This window comes from Carcharhinus amblyrhynchos, chromosome 6 (genome assembly GCF_965287045.1).
Source record: "Carcharhinus amblyrhynchos chromosome 6, sCarAmb.v2.hapA, whole genome shotgun sequence".
Lineage (NCBI taxonomy): Eukaryota > Metazoa > Chordata > Chondrichthyes > Carcharhiniformes > Carcharhinidae > Carcharhinus > Carcharhinus amblyrhynchos.
The window spans coordinates 30,856,131-30,875,165 of record NC_137329.1 but is presented as its reverse complement, the minus strand read 5'-3'; the positions used below and the strand labels follow the sequence as shown (position 1 = coordinate 30,875,165).

Below are 19,035 nucleotides of genomic sequence, written 5' to 3'. Positions count from 1 at the left end.
CATGTCTGATCTTTTTTACGATCTTTGTCAATGCTGACAATTTACATTTGGAATGTAAATGAAACGTGGTTTCAATGACCTGCTTGACCAAAGTGCCCTGAAAATCCACGGAAGATAATCTACCGCTGTGACTTATCTTGGTAATATTGTGTATGGCGGGGATAAAGTTTCCAAAAGGCTTCACTGATCTTCAGCCGTATCTTCGCCAGATAAACAGTGTAGAAATTTTCCAAGGTCTCTACCAGTCTTTATAAAAGTTACAGCAGACAATGAGGGGACTTCCAGCCCGCTCACTGCACGCACACACGCACACACACACACACACGCACACACATACACAGGCATGGTGGCACAGTGATTAGCACTACTGCCTCTCAGCGCCAGGGACTCGAGTTCAATTCCTGGCTCGGGTCACTGAGTGTGTTGGGTCTGCACATTCTCCCTGTGCCTGTGTGGGTTTCCTCCAGGTGCTCCGGTTTCCTTCCTGGTTAGGTGCATTGGCCATGCTAAATTCTCCCTCAGTGCACCCAAACAGGTACCAGAGTGTAGCAACCAGGAGATTTTCACAGTAACTTCATTGCAGTGTTGACATATGCCTTCTTGTGACACGAATAAATAAATTAAATAAAAACACACACACACCCTCAGGAAACATGAATCTATGGAATTAATTGAATTGTTAGTCCTTTCACCTATAAATCAAAAAACTGACAGTTCAAACCTCATCACAAAACTTGCATACATAATCTAGGCTGACATTTCAGTACAGTGCTGAGGGACTACTGTATTATTGGATAGGATTTTAAAACATGGCCAGAACAGGCATGTGTAAAAGCTCTCACGCCATTGATGAAGACCATTTAGTTCTCTCAGTGCCCTGACCAACATTCCTCCCTTTAATAAACTGACTGCTGCGTTTGCTCACAGCGATTGCAATTCCAGTTGTAAATTGCTTCGCATTATCTTGAGGATGTTGTAAGCACTTTATAAATGTAAGTTCTTTCTTTGGTGCGGGTATCAGGGAACTGATGATTAAATCAATATGCCAATGCAATTTGAATGTCCTGCGTCATTGCTCCAGCCTTTCTAACAGCAATAGATTTGAAGATTTAATCTACAAATTAAAGTTTCAGTTTTTAATTATCAAGTTAACCACTAGATAAATAAAATGAAACATGCTACCACATGAGAAATTATTCTGGGTTACAGTTGTCGACATTAACCAATAAAGCTTACGGTGAGATTTTAACTCGCTCAAACCCCATTCACTTAAAGTTAAAATCAAGCCCCCAGGGCAGGCGAAGGGTGCAAACAATGAGAAACCCCCTTGTCAAAATGACGAGCCGCCTATGCCATGGCAAAATATATTACCACCCTTAATATTTATAGAGTTATAGAGGTTACAGTATGGAAACAGGCCCTTCAGCCCAACTTGTCCATGCTGCCCTTTTTTAAACCCTTAAGCTGATCAGAATTGCCTGCATTTGGACCATATCCCTCTATACCCATCTTACCCATGTAACTATCTAAACCTTTAAGACAAAATTGTACCTGCCTCTACTAATATCTCTGGCAGCTTGTTCCAGACACTCACCACCCTCTGTGTGAAAAAACTGCCCCCTGGATTCTTTTGTATCTCTCCCCTCTCATCTTAAACCTAAGGCCTCTAGTTTTAGACTTCCCTACTTTTGGGAAAAGATATTGACTATTTAGCTGATCTGTGCCCCTCATTATTTTATAGACCTCTATCAGATCACCCTCAGCCTTCTACGCTCCAGAGTCAAAAGTCCCAGTCTATCCAGCCTGTCCTTATAACTCAAACCATCAAGTCCCGGTAGCATCTGAGTAAATCTCTTCTGCACTCTTTCTAGTTTAATAACATCCTTTCTATAATAAGGTGACCAGAGCTGTACACAGTATTTCAAGTGTGGCCTTACCAATGTCTTGTACAGCTTCAACAAAATATCCCAACTCCTGTATTCAATGTTCTGACCAATGAAACCAAACATGCTGAATGCCTTCTTCACCACTATGTCCACTTGTGACTCCATTTTCAAGGAGCTATGAATCTGTACTCCTAGATCTCTTCGTCCTGTAACCCTCCCCAATGCCCTACCATTAACTGAGTAAGTCCTGTCCTGGTTCAATCTATCAAAATGCATTACCTCGCACTTATCTAAATTAAACTCCATCTGCCATTCGTCAGCCCACTGGCCCAACTGATCAAGATCCTGTTGCAGTTTGAGGTAACCTTTTTCACTGTCCACTCTGCCACCAATCTTGGTGTCATCTGCAAATTTATTAACCATGCCTCCTATATTCTCATCTAAATCATTAATATAAATGACAAATAACAGTGGATTCAGCACCGATCCCTAAGGCACACCGCTGGTCACAGGCCTCCAGTTTGAAAAACAACCCTCTACAACCACCTTTCATCAATCCAATTTTGTATCCATTTAGTTACCTCATCTTGGATTCTGTGCAATACATAACATCCCATTGTGTTTGACAGTCCTCTGCTGCTCAGAAAGTAAAAAGGATGGCTTGCCTTTATCTAACACCTATCACAACCACATGAAGTCCCAAAACATTTTACTGACAATGAAATACATTTGAAGTACAATCACTGTTGTAATGGAGGCAAATAGAATAGTTTATAACCCATTTAAAATAAATACGTTGACTAGTTCTGTGCTAAAATAATAGGCAAAAGAACATAACAAAACATTTTCAGCTTTTATAGACCAATATCATCAACAAAACTATACTTCCCGGAAAAGCAGCCAGCATAATCAAGGAACCCACACACCCCACTTACTCTCTTCCACTTTCTTCCGACGGGAAAAAGATACAAAAGTCTGAGGTCACATACAATTTGTCTCAAGAACAGCTTCTTCCATGCTGCCACCAGACTTTTGAATGAACCTACCATATATTAAGCTGATCTTTCTCTGCACCCTAGCTATGACTATAAAATGATATTTTGCGCTCTTTCCTTCTTTCTCCCTTATGTTCTCTATGAACGGTATGCTTTATCTGTATAGCACGCAAGAAACAATACTTTTCACTGTATGCTAATAAGAAAGCAAATCAAATCAGAAAATTTCCAGGGCAGAATCCTCAACAATACATCAGCCAGGTTGTGCTAAGCCTGGGAATATATGACCACTTCAGAATTTTCTAAAATAATCCATGTTTAGTTTAGGGAAAAAGAAAGATTCTTAATGATGAATGGTAATTGTTCCAGTTCTGGCTGATCTTCAATATCCACCTAATTATTAGTGACTGATGTAATGCGTATAGATATCCATGTCTGCCTGATCTATTTCTTAGCATCTGGCAGACCAGGGCCAATAAATTGTTTTGACATTGTGTCTAATAGTGATTAATGTCCAGTATTATAATTCGTGAATTATTAGGGATATTAACCCAACTGACTGATACAAGTACATTAATTACTAAAGTCCAAAAGGTCATCTTTGTGTTTCCCCAATGTAAGTCCTCATGTCACCCTCCAAACGATATGTGATATTCTCAGTTCCTGGAGATCACCCTGCAGGATGTGACGTCTTTTCAAACCTTCATACTTAACAGCGACAAACTCAGAATCAGCTACAGTAGTAGATGGTTACCCTCCCCAACGATATTATCCAATTTTCCACTCCATCGCGAGTGGGTACTTTTTTTTCCCATTAGGTTGGCTAATTTCTCCTACTTCAACTTAGTCACGGGCAACTCATTTCCTTCATCGCGACCATCACTGCTGATGGAAATGTTTTCCTTATTTGCTATTTGCTTAGTAAAGAATTCTGTCCTCATTACAAAATCATGCTGGCGATGCTCTTTTAAGGGACCCATGGTGAGTGCCAATGACAACAATGATGGAGAATAGATCCAGCACACGCCAGACTCACCCAGTTGCATATTTTCCCCTCTTAGGACACAAAAAAATTAGTCACAATGAATTCAAAATGTCCTCGGGGCATACTTATCTAACCTAGAGTTTGGTGTTCCAAGGAGAAACACACTGAAAATCATTTTACAGAGGCTGAATTACAGACGCAGTGGGCATAGTCTGACAGCTGCAAATACCATTCAGCACTTCAAAGGGTGAAAGCCATCTTCTATTCAATTAGCTGCCCTTTTGGTTAATGAGGGGTAGCCTGTTAAAAATAAAAGTTAAGCATTGGACTTTTTTTTAAGGAAAAAAAGGATGTCTCTCTTTGTTAATGAAGGAGGAGGGCAAAGAGAAAAAACACACTCGGTGAGTGCAGAAAAAACAGTTGTCGTTCTTTTCTTTTCAAAATTACAGCTATGAATTTGCACAGAACATCTGTGAAGTTTACCTCGGCAACGGTATTAATGGCCCAACCTATTTGTCCTGTTTAGATCTTCTGTCTTCTTTCAAAGACACATCAGACTCTTGTAGTGTGCCAATTGAAGTGTCAGGTTTCCTTAGCCGAGTTGATTTGGAATGTGTACATTCCCTAACTGAGCTCATAGGGAGGGTATCACTTACACGATAAATAACAAAAAAGGAATGGTCTCCTGAGTCAAAGAGAATAATTATAATTACTCTTGGGCTGGCCTTTCCCTGCCAGGCAGAGCACACAAATACAGCTCAATGACACAACAGTGTACATCAAGCATGCAACAGTGAGATTTAACTGGGCTTCCTACTGATCAAGCACACAAAACAGAATAAACCATCTTACTCTCCACTGTCTTGTCAACCCACCTGTAATAACTCATTTCCATACTTCATGTCCATTTGACCGGGAAGAGTGATCACTCAGGCAACAGATAGTGTACAAAAAAAAATTCTATGAAGCCAGGAATGCATAGTAAGATAAAGCAGGATCTTTAGCAGAGAGGTGCAATTGCAGTCCTGTGCTTGTGCAGCCATCAGACGAGTGGCTGTTAAGGAAAAGTCTCACTAAACATCACAATAATGTGTTTAAATGGAATGCTTTTGCACTTTTGTATGTCCAAAAACATCTCTTCAGAAACTGTGCTAACATAATGCACAAAAATGATGCAATTTAATTCTCATCTTCCCCTTAATTTTTTTTCTTCTTCTTCTTTACACTGAAGTATTCTCCTTACATTGTGCAGTATTTATCCTAGTCTGTCTGATCCCTGGGCTCTGCTGTTGTTTTTCATCCAGCTACTAGCCAGAATGACCTGAGGTGATGTGCCTTCTGATTTTGCCTCCCTCTCTGTGAGACAATGTCTTGTTCTGACTTGACAAACCGATCCTCCATGTCCATCATTGCTCAGTCTCCATAATAGAGGTTAAATGCAGGCATGGACAACCCGGACTCTGTCCAGTTCTTCTTTCACTCGCTGCTTGAAGTAATGCTTCAATGAAGTTTTGTAATAAAGTTTTGCAAAGTTGGCTTTCTTCTTATTAGTGTTAGATTTTGTCAGATAAAGAAGAGATGTCAGCACATCATTTCTCGAATTCATTCATGGGATGTGGGCATTACTGGCATGACCAATATTTGTTGACCATTCCTGATTGCTCTTAAGAAAGTGATAGCAAACTACCTCTTGAACTATTGCAGTCCTTGCGATTTACTTTATTCCTCTTTCACCTAACGTATTGCCTACCACATGTCCCTGAAGCAGTGATTTCTTATTATGAGTGTAGATAAGTTCACCTTTTCAATCGGCACGGTAGCACAGTGGTTAACGCTGCTGCCTCACAGCACCAAGGGCCTGGGCTTGCTTCCCAGGTTGGCTCACTGTGCGAAATCTGTATGTTCACCCTGTGTCTGCATGGATTTCCTCCAGGTGCTCTGGGTTCCTCCCACAGTCTGAAGATGTGCAGATTAGGTTGATTGGCTGTGCTAAATTGCCCATAGCGTCATGGGGATTAGTAGGGTAAAACCATGGGGTAATGGGGATTGGGCCTGGGTGGATTGTGGTCAGTGCAGACACGATGGGCCAAATCTGGCACCTTCTGCACTATAGGAATTCTATGAATCCCGTTAATTAAGTTTATCCCTCCTTATTCACTTCGTTGCTGTACCTTGCCACCTTGAATGCAGCATTATCACTTACTTGTCTAAGTCCTGGCAATCTGGTTGACTCATTACAGTTGCATCCCACCTTGTTGCAGCTCCTGCCAGCCTTAAAGCCACTTCACTAACCCTGCTCCCCATCTTTGTTACGAAACAATCAAATGTAAATGTAAGGTTTAGAGTTGGGCTGTAATTTAAAGTAGGACTAAGTGGTGCCAAGTGTTTCCGCTTCTTTCCTGTCCTCAAAGCATTCACTACTTACTCAGACTCTCTTTTGTCTGCTGTCTCTCCATGTTATCTAAAGGGTGGCAGCTAGGTGGTGAAATGCCAGCTAATTCTCCTCTTCACAGCACAGGAGCACCGAGGCCAATGGTAAAACCCTCAGTGCTGTCTTAAAGTCAATTTGGCATTGACAACTGGTCAATCATGAAACCTAGGCCCTGATTTTACCGGCACATCTGCCCTGAAATTGGGGCGGGTGAGACTTGCAGAACAGCATTCTCCGTTGGTCTTAGGCATGACCTTATGAGCTTCAGGTGAGTGTGCCGGTAAAATTCCAGCCCTTTTCTTCATTCTAATGCCTCAGCTACTGACCCACTGGAAGATAATGCATGTCAGCACTTGTCATTCCTGCTTTTTTGGAGACAGAGTGGGTGAACATTTGAGAATAGGAAATACTTATTGGAACTTTCTCATGATAGGAGAACTATAGTTCACGATGGGATGAGGGTGGATTTTTAGTGGTCTTTGTAAAGATCTGCTTTGATGGGCTGTATAGCCTTTTCTACCACCATATTATCATGTGCTCTTTGTAGCAGCTCACCTCTCAGGTTAATACACAAACAATAAAAATAATGAATGGAGTACAAAAGGGAAAATAATGACTGAAGGAAGACTTGATACCTCTTGAGCCAGTAGTAGTTACACATCACTGTGTGCGATCGTTAATGAAGTAGATGTTCAGAGAGCCTTGAGAGTTGTTTTCTCTCCTCCACTCCTGTAATTGCTGACTGATGCTGATGTACGAACCCACAAGCGACAGGAGTGGAAGTTCTCACTGATTCTTCCCCTTCAGGATCTCAGCCAAATTGTCAAGTGGCCTAGTCTGAAAGGTAACCAGTTGATGCGGCAGTCAAGGACACCACTGCAAAGCTGATTTTGCCCTCACAACGGGATAGTGATCAGGAAACAGGTCTTTTATTTTGCTGGCGGTTCAGGAGAAGCACTCTTAAGTCAGAAGGTTGTGGATTCAAGTCCCACTCCAGAACTTAAAGCAAAAAAATCTAGACTGATACTCCAGTAGAGTATTGAGGGAATGCTGCACACTTTCAGTGGTGCTTTTTTTAGATGAGATATTAAACCACAGTCCTGACCGAACTTTCAACTGAATGAAGAAGATCCCTTGGCATGATTTCAAAGAGAAATGGGGGGAAATATCCCTTGTGTTTTGGCCAGTACTTATCCTTCAATCAATATCACAAAAAACAGATTACCTGGTCATGATCATATTTCTGTTGGTGGGAGTTTGCTGTGCGTAAATTGGATGCTGAATTTCTTACATTGCAACAGTCATTGCTTGGAAAGTACTTCATCGTCCGCACTGAAAAAGCAGCATACTATAGACAGAGCTAAATGATTCCACAGCCAGCAGCTCAGATGTTCTAAAGTTCTTCCACATCCAGTCATGAATGATGGCTCCACCATCACTGCCACTAATGATGGGAGAGTCCAGCACATCAAAGCAAAACACAAGGCTGAAGCATTTGCAACTATCTTCAGCTAGAAGTGCCAAGTTATTGACCTATCTTGACCTCCTCCTGAAATCACCAGGCATTACTTATGCCAATCTTAAGCCAATTTAAGTCACTCCACCTGATAAACAGCTGAAGGCATTGGATATGGCAAAGGTTATAGGTCCTAACAGCATCCCACTAACAGTACTGAAGACACATGGTCCAGAACCAGCCATGCCCCTAGTCAAGATGTTCCAGCCCAGCCACAAATGGCAAGCAATGTGGGAAATTGTCCATGTACGACTGTCCACAAAAAGCTGGGCAAATCCAATCTGGTCGATTACCATCCCGTCAGCCTTCTCTTGATAGCACCATTGACAACATCTTCCCTCACTTTACAGATGATTGTGACACTTAAACAGCAATATCCTTCCCACATGTTCAATGGGCCAGGTCTACTAAGCTCCTGGCCTCATTAAACCCTTTGTCCGAGCATGGACTAAAGAGCTGAATTCTAAAAGTAAGGTGAGCATGTCTTCCCTTAACATCAAAGCAGTATTTGACAGAGCCTGGCATCAAGGACCCCTGGCAAAATTGAAGTCAACCTGAATCGGGGAAAATCTGTTTGGAATCAAACTTAGCACAAAGGAAAGTGGTCTGGTTTTTGGAAGTCATCATCTCAGTCCTCGGACATTTTTTGCAGGGATTCCTCAGACTAGCCACACACCATCCTGACTTGGAACTATATTGCCAATGTTTCACTGCCTCTGGATCAAAATCCTGGAATTCCCTTCCTAACAGCATTAAGGGTGTACCTATATCACACGGACTGCAGCGGTTCAAGAAGGCAGCTCAACACCACTATCTCAAGGTATTGTGCACCATTGCACATCAATTAGTGATGTGCAGAAGAGCTAGCTGTGCCAACACGCACATCACACAACTGGATAAAAAAAAATAATTTGAGGCATCCAGTGGTTGCGAGGGTTGCTATAGAAATGCAAGGCTATGTGGTTTGTTTATGAAAATTAGCAAACTGAAGCTGACTATTGCAAGCCCAAATGAAATCAGCCAGTTAATGACAGAGTGGAAGTCAAATTTGGGAACATCCTGGGCTGGCGTACACAGAAAAATGTCTTCCATCAGCTGAACATGGAACTCAATGCAACGTAACCTTTGTGATGTAACAGGTTCTCATGAAGTTGACTCCTGCAGGTGGGACAAGGCTTCACTCCGACATTAACGTCAAGTCAGACCCCATGATAAGGGTAGAGTCAGAACAACTTTTAGTGTGGTTTAATTAAAATAAAAAAAATTATCATATAACACATCCATCTGTCCTTTTATTTAACAAGACTGGAGTAACTCACCGTGAACTGAAATATACAAAGAATTTGTTAAGAAATGTGTTTTACAGGTGTTAGTTTGCTAACTCCCAACAGATCCAGTATGTGTGAAAAGTGCCTCACACATTCCTGAAAAGTAATGCAAAAACTGAACAAATAATTAGTGTTGTAATTTGCAGAAAATTTGGATTCTTTCATTTGTTAAAAAGGACCTGAGCAGAATTTGTTTTAAAATAAAACGTGTCATTTGAACAGCACATGTGCTGCAGACCTGGTAAGCAAAGCAAAGGAGAAGATAACGGCGCATTTTAATTTTCTGTCTGTTGGGCACTTTGCTTGAAGTTTTTCAAGTTATCTATCCAAAAGGCTTTGCTTGACAGAAAAGATAAATCACAGTGACAGAGTTTTAAGCATTTTTACATTTCTGCTCAAACAAAATTGATCGCTGACTTACTTTCAAGGAACAAAGAAAATTACAGCACAGGAACAGGCCCTTTGACCCTCCAAGCCTGTGCCGATCGTGCTACCTGTCTGGACTAAAACCCTCTATCATTCCAGGGACCATATTCCTCTATTCCTATCCTATTCACGTATTTGTCCAGATGCCCCTTAAAAGTCACTATCATATCCGCTTCCACTACCACCACCAGCAGCGAGTCCCAGGCACCCACCACCCTCTGTGTAAAAATCTTGCCTTGTACATCTCCTTTAAACCTTGCCTCTTGCACCTTAAACTAAAGAGCTGATGATTGACTCTTCCATCCTGGGAAAAAGCTTCTGACTATCCACTCTGTTCATGCCCCTTATAATCTCGTAGACTTCTTTCAGGCCACCCCTCAACCTCCATCATTCCAGTGAGAACAAACCAAGTTTCTCCAATTTCTCCTCACACTGCCATCGTTTTAGAGCTTTTACCAAAGCACTGACAGACTCATCTTAATTTTCCTTGGTCTGTTGTTAATTCAGTTCTTAATCCATAAGGATCTTCACTTACACATTGATTTCTTCATTTAATACACATTTATATGCTCCCCCTTGTAATGTCGACTGATCTTTCCATTTGCTTTCGTCAGTCATAGACTGAACTTGATGTTTCTCCTGCACCATAAACTTAGTTGTCTATTTGATTCTTCCATGCAGTGACTGTTCCCTCCACAAGGTTCAGCTCTCTTCATGCCATGGATATTTCTATGCATTTGAACTGCAGATTGCTCCACTTGTACTGTTTCCCCCACTCTGCAAACTGTTCCCTCTATGGAATTCTAATCCATTTTGTGGATTGCTCGATTCCAATGAATGCACAGGGAGATCACAAGGGGGAATTATTCTGTGACATGGAGCCAACATGGATTCCTGCTCTCACTCCACATGTTTCCCCTGTCCCAGATCATTCTGTCCATTCACCATGCCCCACACTGCCAGTGAAACTGTATTCAGTGCTCAAAATTTTGGTTTATAACTGCAGTCAGGTTGGATAGCCAGAGGCTTTTTCCCAGGCTGGAAGGGTCGAATACAAGAGGGCACAGGTTTAAAGTGAGAGGTGGTAGGTTTAGAGGAGGCATGCGAGGAAAGATTTTCACACAGAAGATATTTGGCTCTTGGACTCACTGACAATGGAAGTGGTGGAGTAAGCACATTAGCAATGTTCAAGGTGTATCTTGGTAGACATATGAACGGGAGGCGTATCGAGGGATAGAAACCATGTGTCAGTGCAGGCATGGTGGAACAAAGGTCAGTTCCTGTGCTGTATTGCTCTTTTTTCTTGTTCTTTATCATACATAAGAATTGTGTTCATAAACAATATTAAACCATTGAGCAAGAAAAATAGAAAAGTAGCAGAATGTAAATGAAAAAGATAAGTTGCCCAGCCATTCTTCCTATCTGAGACACAGCACTGTTATGTAGTTCAGTGTAGTGCATTGAAACTCCAATCTGCTTAATGGCTTTGAAATTGTGCTGCATATATACTGGATGGATTCATCTCAAATTTATAGGTCCACCACTTAGTCTTTGATTTTAAACTAATTTGGTGGTGCAGACTCAATGGGCGAAGGGCCTTTTCTGCCCTGTACAACTCTATAACTATCACTATAGTGAACATCGCTGTTAAAAGTGACACAGGAATTTGCTATGAATTTGTTTAATATTCATACATCGCATTGTGTAATGTCAAGACTAATATCTCCTCTGCCCTTATCTCATGATTTTCTTGCGTTTTGGCATTATTTGGTAAGATCTACATCTTTTCTGTTTGAGTATAGTTGCAGGGTAGCTGGTTAGGCTTGGAAGGGCTCTGTCAACTCTTCATTTGGTATTTTTAGACAAATCCAGATCCAGTGAGAACCATTGCAAAATCACTCTCATAAAAGAGAGGGCTGCCAAAGCTCTGCACATCGATTAGTTAATGAACTCTGATGCTGTATGAAATGCTAAAATTTTCCTCTGCTTGAAGTATTTTTTTTTTGCACACTTTTTTTCCAAGCCCCACAAAGGCACAAGTTCATGATAACACAACTGGCCAAACTTTCCATCACCTACTCAAGAGCCATACTGGACAGTGAAGGCTGATGTACTATTTAACCTTGGAATGTGTAGTCAAGTCCAATGCTGATCTCAACCATCATCTACACAAGCATTTCCAAGGCCGCTAGAATGGATAGAATTCGGAATCAAGCAACCCATTTGAATTTCTGAGCTCAGAGTACTGACTAACTACCACCATCCATCCCACTGAAGTTACAGGCTGGAATTCTCCGGTCGTTCTAGCCGGCAGGATTCTCCAATCCCGCCAGCAGCACACTGCTGCCAATGGTTTTCCTGCCAGTGTGGGGTGATGTTAATGGGAATTCCCTATGACAGCAATGGGACCAGAGAATCCCTCCGCAAGTAAATGACACATCCCTTCTCGCCAGTGGGAAACACATGGGTGGGAGGCCAGAAAATCATGTCCACAATTTTCGAATGTTACACAGAAGTATTTCTTTTTATTTGGATGATCCAAGTCTACACTTGAGATAAAGTCATAACATCTGCCATCTGTATTTTACAACAAGTTTCCTACAAGTTTCAGTCGTGCCGGAGTTGGATTGAGAATTCTACAATGTATGGTTTCCTTTAAGGTGCTTCTCTTTACTTTCAAATTCCTCTATGGATCTCAATCCATCCTACCAAATAAATTGCTTGCATCCATATATATCCTCTGCTTTCCTGCTATAACATTATTTCACATTCATTATTCTATCTGTTCCACCATCAGCAGCTACTTTTATAGCCATTGTGCCCCTACTCTGTGGAAATCCTTCCCTAAACACCTCTGGCACGTCGCCGCCTTCAGCCTCCCCCCGAGCTACCTTTCTATTATCTCACTCCTCTCTGCCTCAGCGTTCACTGTTTTCCACCATCTGTAAAACACTCTTGAAGCATCTTCCTGTAAATGAGGAGTGCGACTGAAATGCAAGTCATTGACAGCATTTAACATCGTTTCCAAGTGATTTTAAAAAGCTCAGAGAACCTTCGACCACGGGTGAAATATATGTTCAAGCAGAGATTTCACTTTGGCTAAGATGGAGGGGCCAAGAGAGGCAGAGAGAGAGAGAGACTGACCTGGATTTGTTGTTGGAGAAGGTTGATTTTATGTTGCTGCTGTAATAGTTGCTGCTGTTGTCTTGCGATCTGGAGAAAAGGAAAAAATATATTTTAAAAAAAACAAAATTAACAAAATAAATCAAAACATAACTTTTTTTTGCTGTTTCAAATAAGCTGCCAACAAGGGAGAAACAAGTTGTTTTTATTGCGCCCATCCATCTAACTACATTCCCGCTTCATTGAGCATGACAACCCAGTTTTAAGTGTCATTTAATTTTCATTTTCAAATATAATTACAAAGTGTTCACTGTAAGATATCACTCGTCTGCAAATGTGTCAAGATTAATTTGAGCTAGCTTATTCACAAGTGTCAACAGTTAATTACTGTGTCGTGTCTGCATATCTAAATGACATCCTAACTTCTTATTTTGTACGTATTCTTGTATCTTATTTCCCATTATAAGCCGAGTGTATACGCTTGCATGTGGGCAAATATTTGGACATGGAAAGCTTGGTGATCTGAGGCTGATTAAAACAAGCGCAACGTACGAGCTCTATTATACACCGCTCTTCATAATAATATGGTGGGACTGTCAATATGATTTCACTAATAAGCCCCATTTAGGAAGGCATTCTTTACTCTGGAGTGACTGTGGAGTGGGTACCATTGTGCCTTGAAGAACAGAGATGTGACTGGGGATGCCTGACTTTAGATTACGAGATCAAACCACAGAGCACAGCTGCAATCAGCCTGTGATTGTAATTACTAATTCCAATCATTAATAAGGATCATTTTTGGCTGCAACCTTATTCTCAAAAAAAAACTGTTTTCTAATTTTACGGTCCTATTGTGGCAAATTTCCAACAAGGGTTAAAGTCAGAAGATAGGTTTAGAAAAAGGAGGCTCCCCTGTCCCTCTCCCACCCACACCCCTCATCCCCCCATCCCTTCCCCCACCTACACCACAACAGATTTCATCCTATTCTTTCCAACCCCACCATCTTCCCATTGTAGCATCAAGCTGCTTCTTCAGTGTGTCCAGCTCTCCTGGTCTCAACCACATTTACTGGCCGCCATTCCTGATCATGTGACCTGGATGTGGGGTGATCTGGTTGGGAACCGCCCTCAGTGGGCAGTCAATGATTGGAGCGTGGAGCGAGTAGATGGAATAAAGATCTGTGTTCCCTGATGCATGGCTGTGGAGTAGTTCTTGAGCAGACACTTCCCTACTCAGATTTAACATTAAGTGTGCTGCTGCAAGTTCCTGATTGAGAAATCTCTGTGGAGTGCAAAGAGCCTTAACTTGTGTAATTATTCCTTATCTCTTGAATTAGCCTCATTTCTCTCCTCCGCACTGCCCCAGAATCTGGACATCTGAAACCACAGTGACCCGAATTCATGACAGCTGCTCTGTCCAGTAGAAAAATAAAACTAATGAGCGAGGAAAATTTATATTCTCCTTTTCCCTCACTTTTTCTAAATGTGTCTGTAGTATGAGGTATGAAAATAAGTAGCACAGTGTTACTCAGTACTCATACTCTCCAAAGAAGGAAATAGTTGAAAGACTTGTATTTATATAGCACCTATCACAATCTCATGGTATCTTAACGCACTTTACAGTATATGAAGTACTTTTTGGAAGTATTGTCATTATTGTAATGTAGGGGATGCGGCAGCCAATTTACACACAGCAAGTTCCTTCAAACAACAGTACAACAATAACCAATTAGTTTGTTTGTGTTCATATTGATTGGATGGTGCATATTGACCAAGATACTGGAGCTAACCCCTGCTCTTCTTTGTAATGATGTTGACGTGATCATTAGAGGTTTGACCAAAAGATGGCACTACCAATAGTGCAGCACTCCCTTATCAGTGCACTGGAATGTCAAGCTTAGATGTTTGTATTCCAGTCTCTGGAGTGAGACTTGAACTCACAACCATCTCACTCAGGCAAGAGTGCTACCAGCTGAGTCACAGCTGACACCAAGTCATAAATGCATACACTTTCTTTAGCTAAATGGTAATTTCTTCCTTTGGTGTTAAAAAAAAGTCCCCTCATGTTTGTGTCCTAATCTTTGTTTTGATGTAACGAGCCTTCTCCTGAGGAAAGCACCTTTTTTGTCTCAAGTTATCACACCACAGCCCCCATCTTTATCCTGTTAGCCCCGGATCCCCTTCAAAACTCTTCCTCATCTTTATCCTCGGCCTCTTGGTTTCCCTTCCCTCCCAGTCCAGTCCAGCATTTTCTCTACATTTTTTACTCTTTTTCCTCAGACTCCTCGATCCAGGATGCTGTCAACCTCAGCCTCCGACAACTTTCAGAATTTTCCCTTCAACGTTTTGAGCATCTTTTACCCTTCTTTCTCAGTTTCTTTCGAAGAACGATTGAGGACTCTGGGTCTGTACTTGTTGGAGTTTAGAAGGATGAGGGAGAACCTTACTGAAACTTACAAGATGCTGTGAGGCCTGGATAGAGTGGACATGGAGAGGATGTTTCCACTAGTTGGAAAATCTAGAACCAGATGGGCACAACCTCAGGCTAAAGGGATGATCCTTTAAGACAGATAGATAGGTTCTTGATTAATAAAGGGTCAGGGGTTATGGGGAAAAGATGGGAGAATGGCAATGACAGAAGTATCAGCCGTGATTGAATGGTGGAACAGACTCAATGGGCCGAGTGGCCTAATTCTGCTCCTATGTCTTATGGTCCCATTTATCAAATTTTCCAAACCTTCTCTGTCAGTCTCATGGAGCCCCTGCACTTTTTTTCTCGAATCAGGGTTATTTGCTGCCGTCAGTTCAATGTAATTCATTCTCTGAACTCATTCAACATCGCAGACTGCCAGTTCTTCCCTCCCCTGTCCAATTTGGAAAGTTAGTGTGGTGTCAACCAGCTCTCAGGAGTAGTGCTTCAGAATCAAACGATTGTAGGGACATCATATTTCAGATGTGGTTTAAGCTGATACTCTGATGCAGTGTGCTCTGAGGGACAATATTTCACATGAGATGGTAAACCTTCCTGCGCCTCTCAGGTGAACATAAAAGACCTCATGGCACCAACTGAAAAACAGGGGTGTTCACCATGGCATCTTCAGCAACATTTAATCCTCAACCACCAATATTATAGCATGTCATCTGGTCATGGCGGTTGGTGACTACACTTCAAAAGTATTTAAACGTTTGCAAACTATTTTGAGACATTCTGAGTTGCAAAAAGCACAATATAAATGCAAGTCTTTTTTTCCCCTCTGCTTCCTGGACTCTTAATGTGTTCCTTTACATCTTCCAGAAGCTGTTCATTCTCACCTCTGCATTTAGTAGTGACTGGCCCCCTGAGGGCAATTTCACAGAGAGGCAGATAGACTGTAACTAACATCACCACAGGACTGTAATGACAACTGGTGACTGGCAGAAGCAGTGAAATTGGCTGAGAGGCTTGACAGCACCTGTCAGGAACTCCTAGCCTGAACAAAATCAAATACTCTGAGAACAGTCGCAAGTGGCAGAGCACGCTTATATTTCCAATTCCCATTGTTTGCAATTCCTCTCGATACTGGGCACAAAGGCTAAAGTGTTTGGTCAGGGATAATAAGTGTCTCTCACAGTAGCATTTAAAATACCAGAAGGAGCTTCCCGATGACTCAACAAATTTATCCAGTGATTGTCAGCCACATAAACCAGGAAGACACCAGGGCCGACTCCCACAATATGTGGAAACTATCATTTTGAACACAGTCTATGATTTGTCCCGGGAAAAGAAAAGCTGAACTAGAGATCTTACTCCAAATCATGACCCAATAATCCTGTTCTAGAGACTTATGTATATGAATTTCATGATCAGATTAGATTCTAACACTCCTCATCAGCGATCAGCCTGTAGGCAGTCACTTTCAAAATGGTCACTTGGGTGAGATACAGGTGCCTTTGGAACCACGATTTGTTGAGGAGGGAATTGAAGAAAATTGGCAAGGATTTTTTTAAAAATGCACTGTGAAAATGAAGTCTCAGAATAGGTAGAGTAAACAACAGGCCACTGTCTCTCAGAGGAATGCTCAGTCACTAAAGACAAAGCAGTTTAACTCTAGATTCTTTCGGAGTCAGTGGTCAGTTAAACTGAATTTATGATTATTCTAAAGCCTGCCTGCCAAATCAAATGCATTTAACCAGGTTGCCTGCTTAAACTTCCAAATGGAGAATAAAACAGAAAGTCTGGCAAAACCTAAGGTAGGATAAGCAAATAAGGTTCAATTACAGCCTTGGATAATGGTTTGTGTGGGGTTTGCATGTTCTATCCGTGCCTGCATGGGTTTTCTCCAGCTGCTCCCGGTTTCCACCAACAGTCCAAAGATGTAGGTTAGGTAGATTGCTAACTGCGTGGGGTTACAGGGATAGGGTGGGTGGCAGGCGGGTGGGGGGCACGGGAGGGGAGGGCTGGGTGGGTTGCCCTTTTGGAAAGTTGATGCAGACTCTGTGGGCAGAATGGCCACTTCCTGAACTGCAGGGATTCAATGGTTCTAAGGAAAGCAAAGGTAGAGTGGGAATAACAAAAAACATGAGGGGAGGGGGAAGGAAGAGAAACAATAGGTAGGACAATAGAAAAATGAAAAAAAATCTGTGGATGATAATTACAAGAATGTACCATAGAATCTCGACAATGCAGAAAGAGGCCATTCAGCCCATTGAGTATGGCATCTCCGGAGGAGAAAAAGTAAATATACACAAAAAATGTCAAGAGGAAAGACAAAAAGAACAAGATCATTTCAGGAGGATGAAGATCTAACTGTTTAGTGTACTGCTGAAGGTACTATTATTATTAAAAAAGAATAGGGCATTAACATCCTAATTTGGCTGGTCCCAGGAAGTAGGTTGGGCGCTGCAGGCCAGGAGTGTGCAATGTACATCTGCAGATTGCTCACCCAGCTGTGTGTACCACGGTTGTCCTCATGGGGCAGACAGAGCAGTCACCCACTTAGTAATTCATTTTAAATAAAAGAAATCGGATATTGTTGTCAGCATAGTCAGGAAGTGAGAACAGAAAATGTGCAGAATATAAATTAATTAAATATTGTCTATACAAGTCCAATATAAATTGACATGTTAAATAGAAAAACATTAAAAAGCAAAAAAAATGACAATGTCCTGTCACCTTCCCTCTGCACACTAACATCTTGTAAATATCTCATATTCTTGAGATATTCTAGTGCTGTCCAATTGATAAGTAGGACCTAAAGAACCACATTTTCTGGATTTAATTAGCACCACAACATTCTTTGAGATAAGAAAAATGGGCTCAGGCTGGAGACTAATATCCATCCCCAAGTGTTTATTCATCTATATGAATAGCACTGTAGCCCCATAGCACTAGGGACCCGAGTTCGACTCCCAGCTTGGGACACTGTCTGTGTGAAGTTTGCATGTTCTCCCCGTATCTGCGTGGGTTTCCTTCGGGTGCTCCGGTTTTCTCCCACCATCCAAACATGTGTGGGTTAGGTTGATTGGCCATGCTAAATTGACCCTAGTGTCAGGGGGATTAGCAAGGGTTACAGGAATAGGGTCTAGATGGGATTATGATCGGTGCAGACTCGATGGGCTGAATGGCCTCCTTCTGCACTGCAGGGATTCTATGATACATAAACACCCCACCTGGCTTTCTGCATCAGAACAACAGAAGCCAATATGGCTAATGCTCAACAATCAGTAGAGTATCAGGACTCTGTTCTGTTGCAACTGTCCAAGAGTGCATTGCACATGAGTCATCTAGCCACTATTCCCCAAGGAACAATGGTTATTATCAACTTGTGGTTTATTTACATCTCTGACATGCTGATTTGTTGCAAATGAACAAGTTGAACCAACTGACAAAGGAAACAAAGGAATAAATAGCTTTACCCAGGAGAATAAGAAATGTGAGCACAAATGGGAGTAACTAGTGTTGGATGATGGTATAAACTGTGCAATACTGAATTAGTCACCCATTTCACTGAGTCACATTTCATGTTAATCTGATTAAAACCTTTTCACCCAGAAAATCATTCAGTGGAAAGTTGCAAGCTCCCATGCCAGGCACAGAGAGTTGCACATTGGGAGCATATGTTGAGAATTCGGGTGGGAAAGTCTATGGACCCTCAAGATTTTCCTTCCATTATAATTAATGAATAGAGCTAATTGGCTTCTCCAAACTCCACCTTGCCTCCAATTTCTCCAATATGCGCTCCCAGAGCATTTAACTCGACATTAGGGACTGGATGCTCCATTTCAGGAAGCTGAATTTGTAAGTTCAACCATATTGCTTCATATGTATAGTTTCACAAGAGATTAAAAAAAAACTCCCTCAAAAGC

The 19,035-nt window shown here is 41.6% G+C and overlaps 1 protein-coding gene across 10 annotated transcripts in view; it reads right to left on the bottom strand.

Annotated features, from left to right (window-relative positions):
• Nucleotides 1-19,035, bottom strand: part of sox6 (SRY-box transcription factor 6) — a 615,141-nt gene that overhangs the window by 179,949 nt on the left and 416,157 nt on the right. For all 10 annotated transcript variants that reach the window (XM_080190145.1, XM_080190148.1, XM_080190144.1 and 7 more), the window contains one exon: nucleotides 12,712-12,780. In XM_080190145.1, coding sequence (XP_080046271.1) covers nucleotides 12,712-12,780 — 69 coding nt within the window. The remainder of the gene's footprint in view (nucleotides 1-12,711; nucleotides 12,781-19,035) is intronic.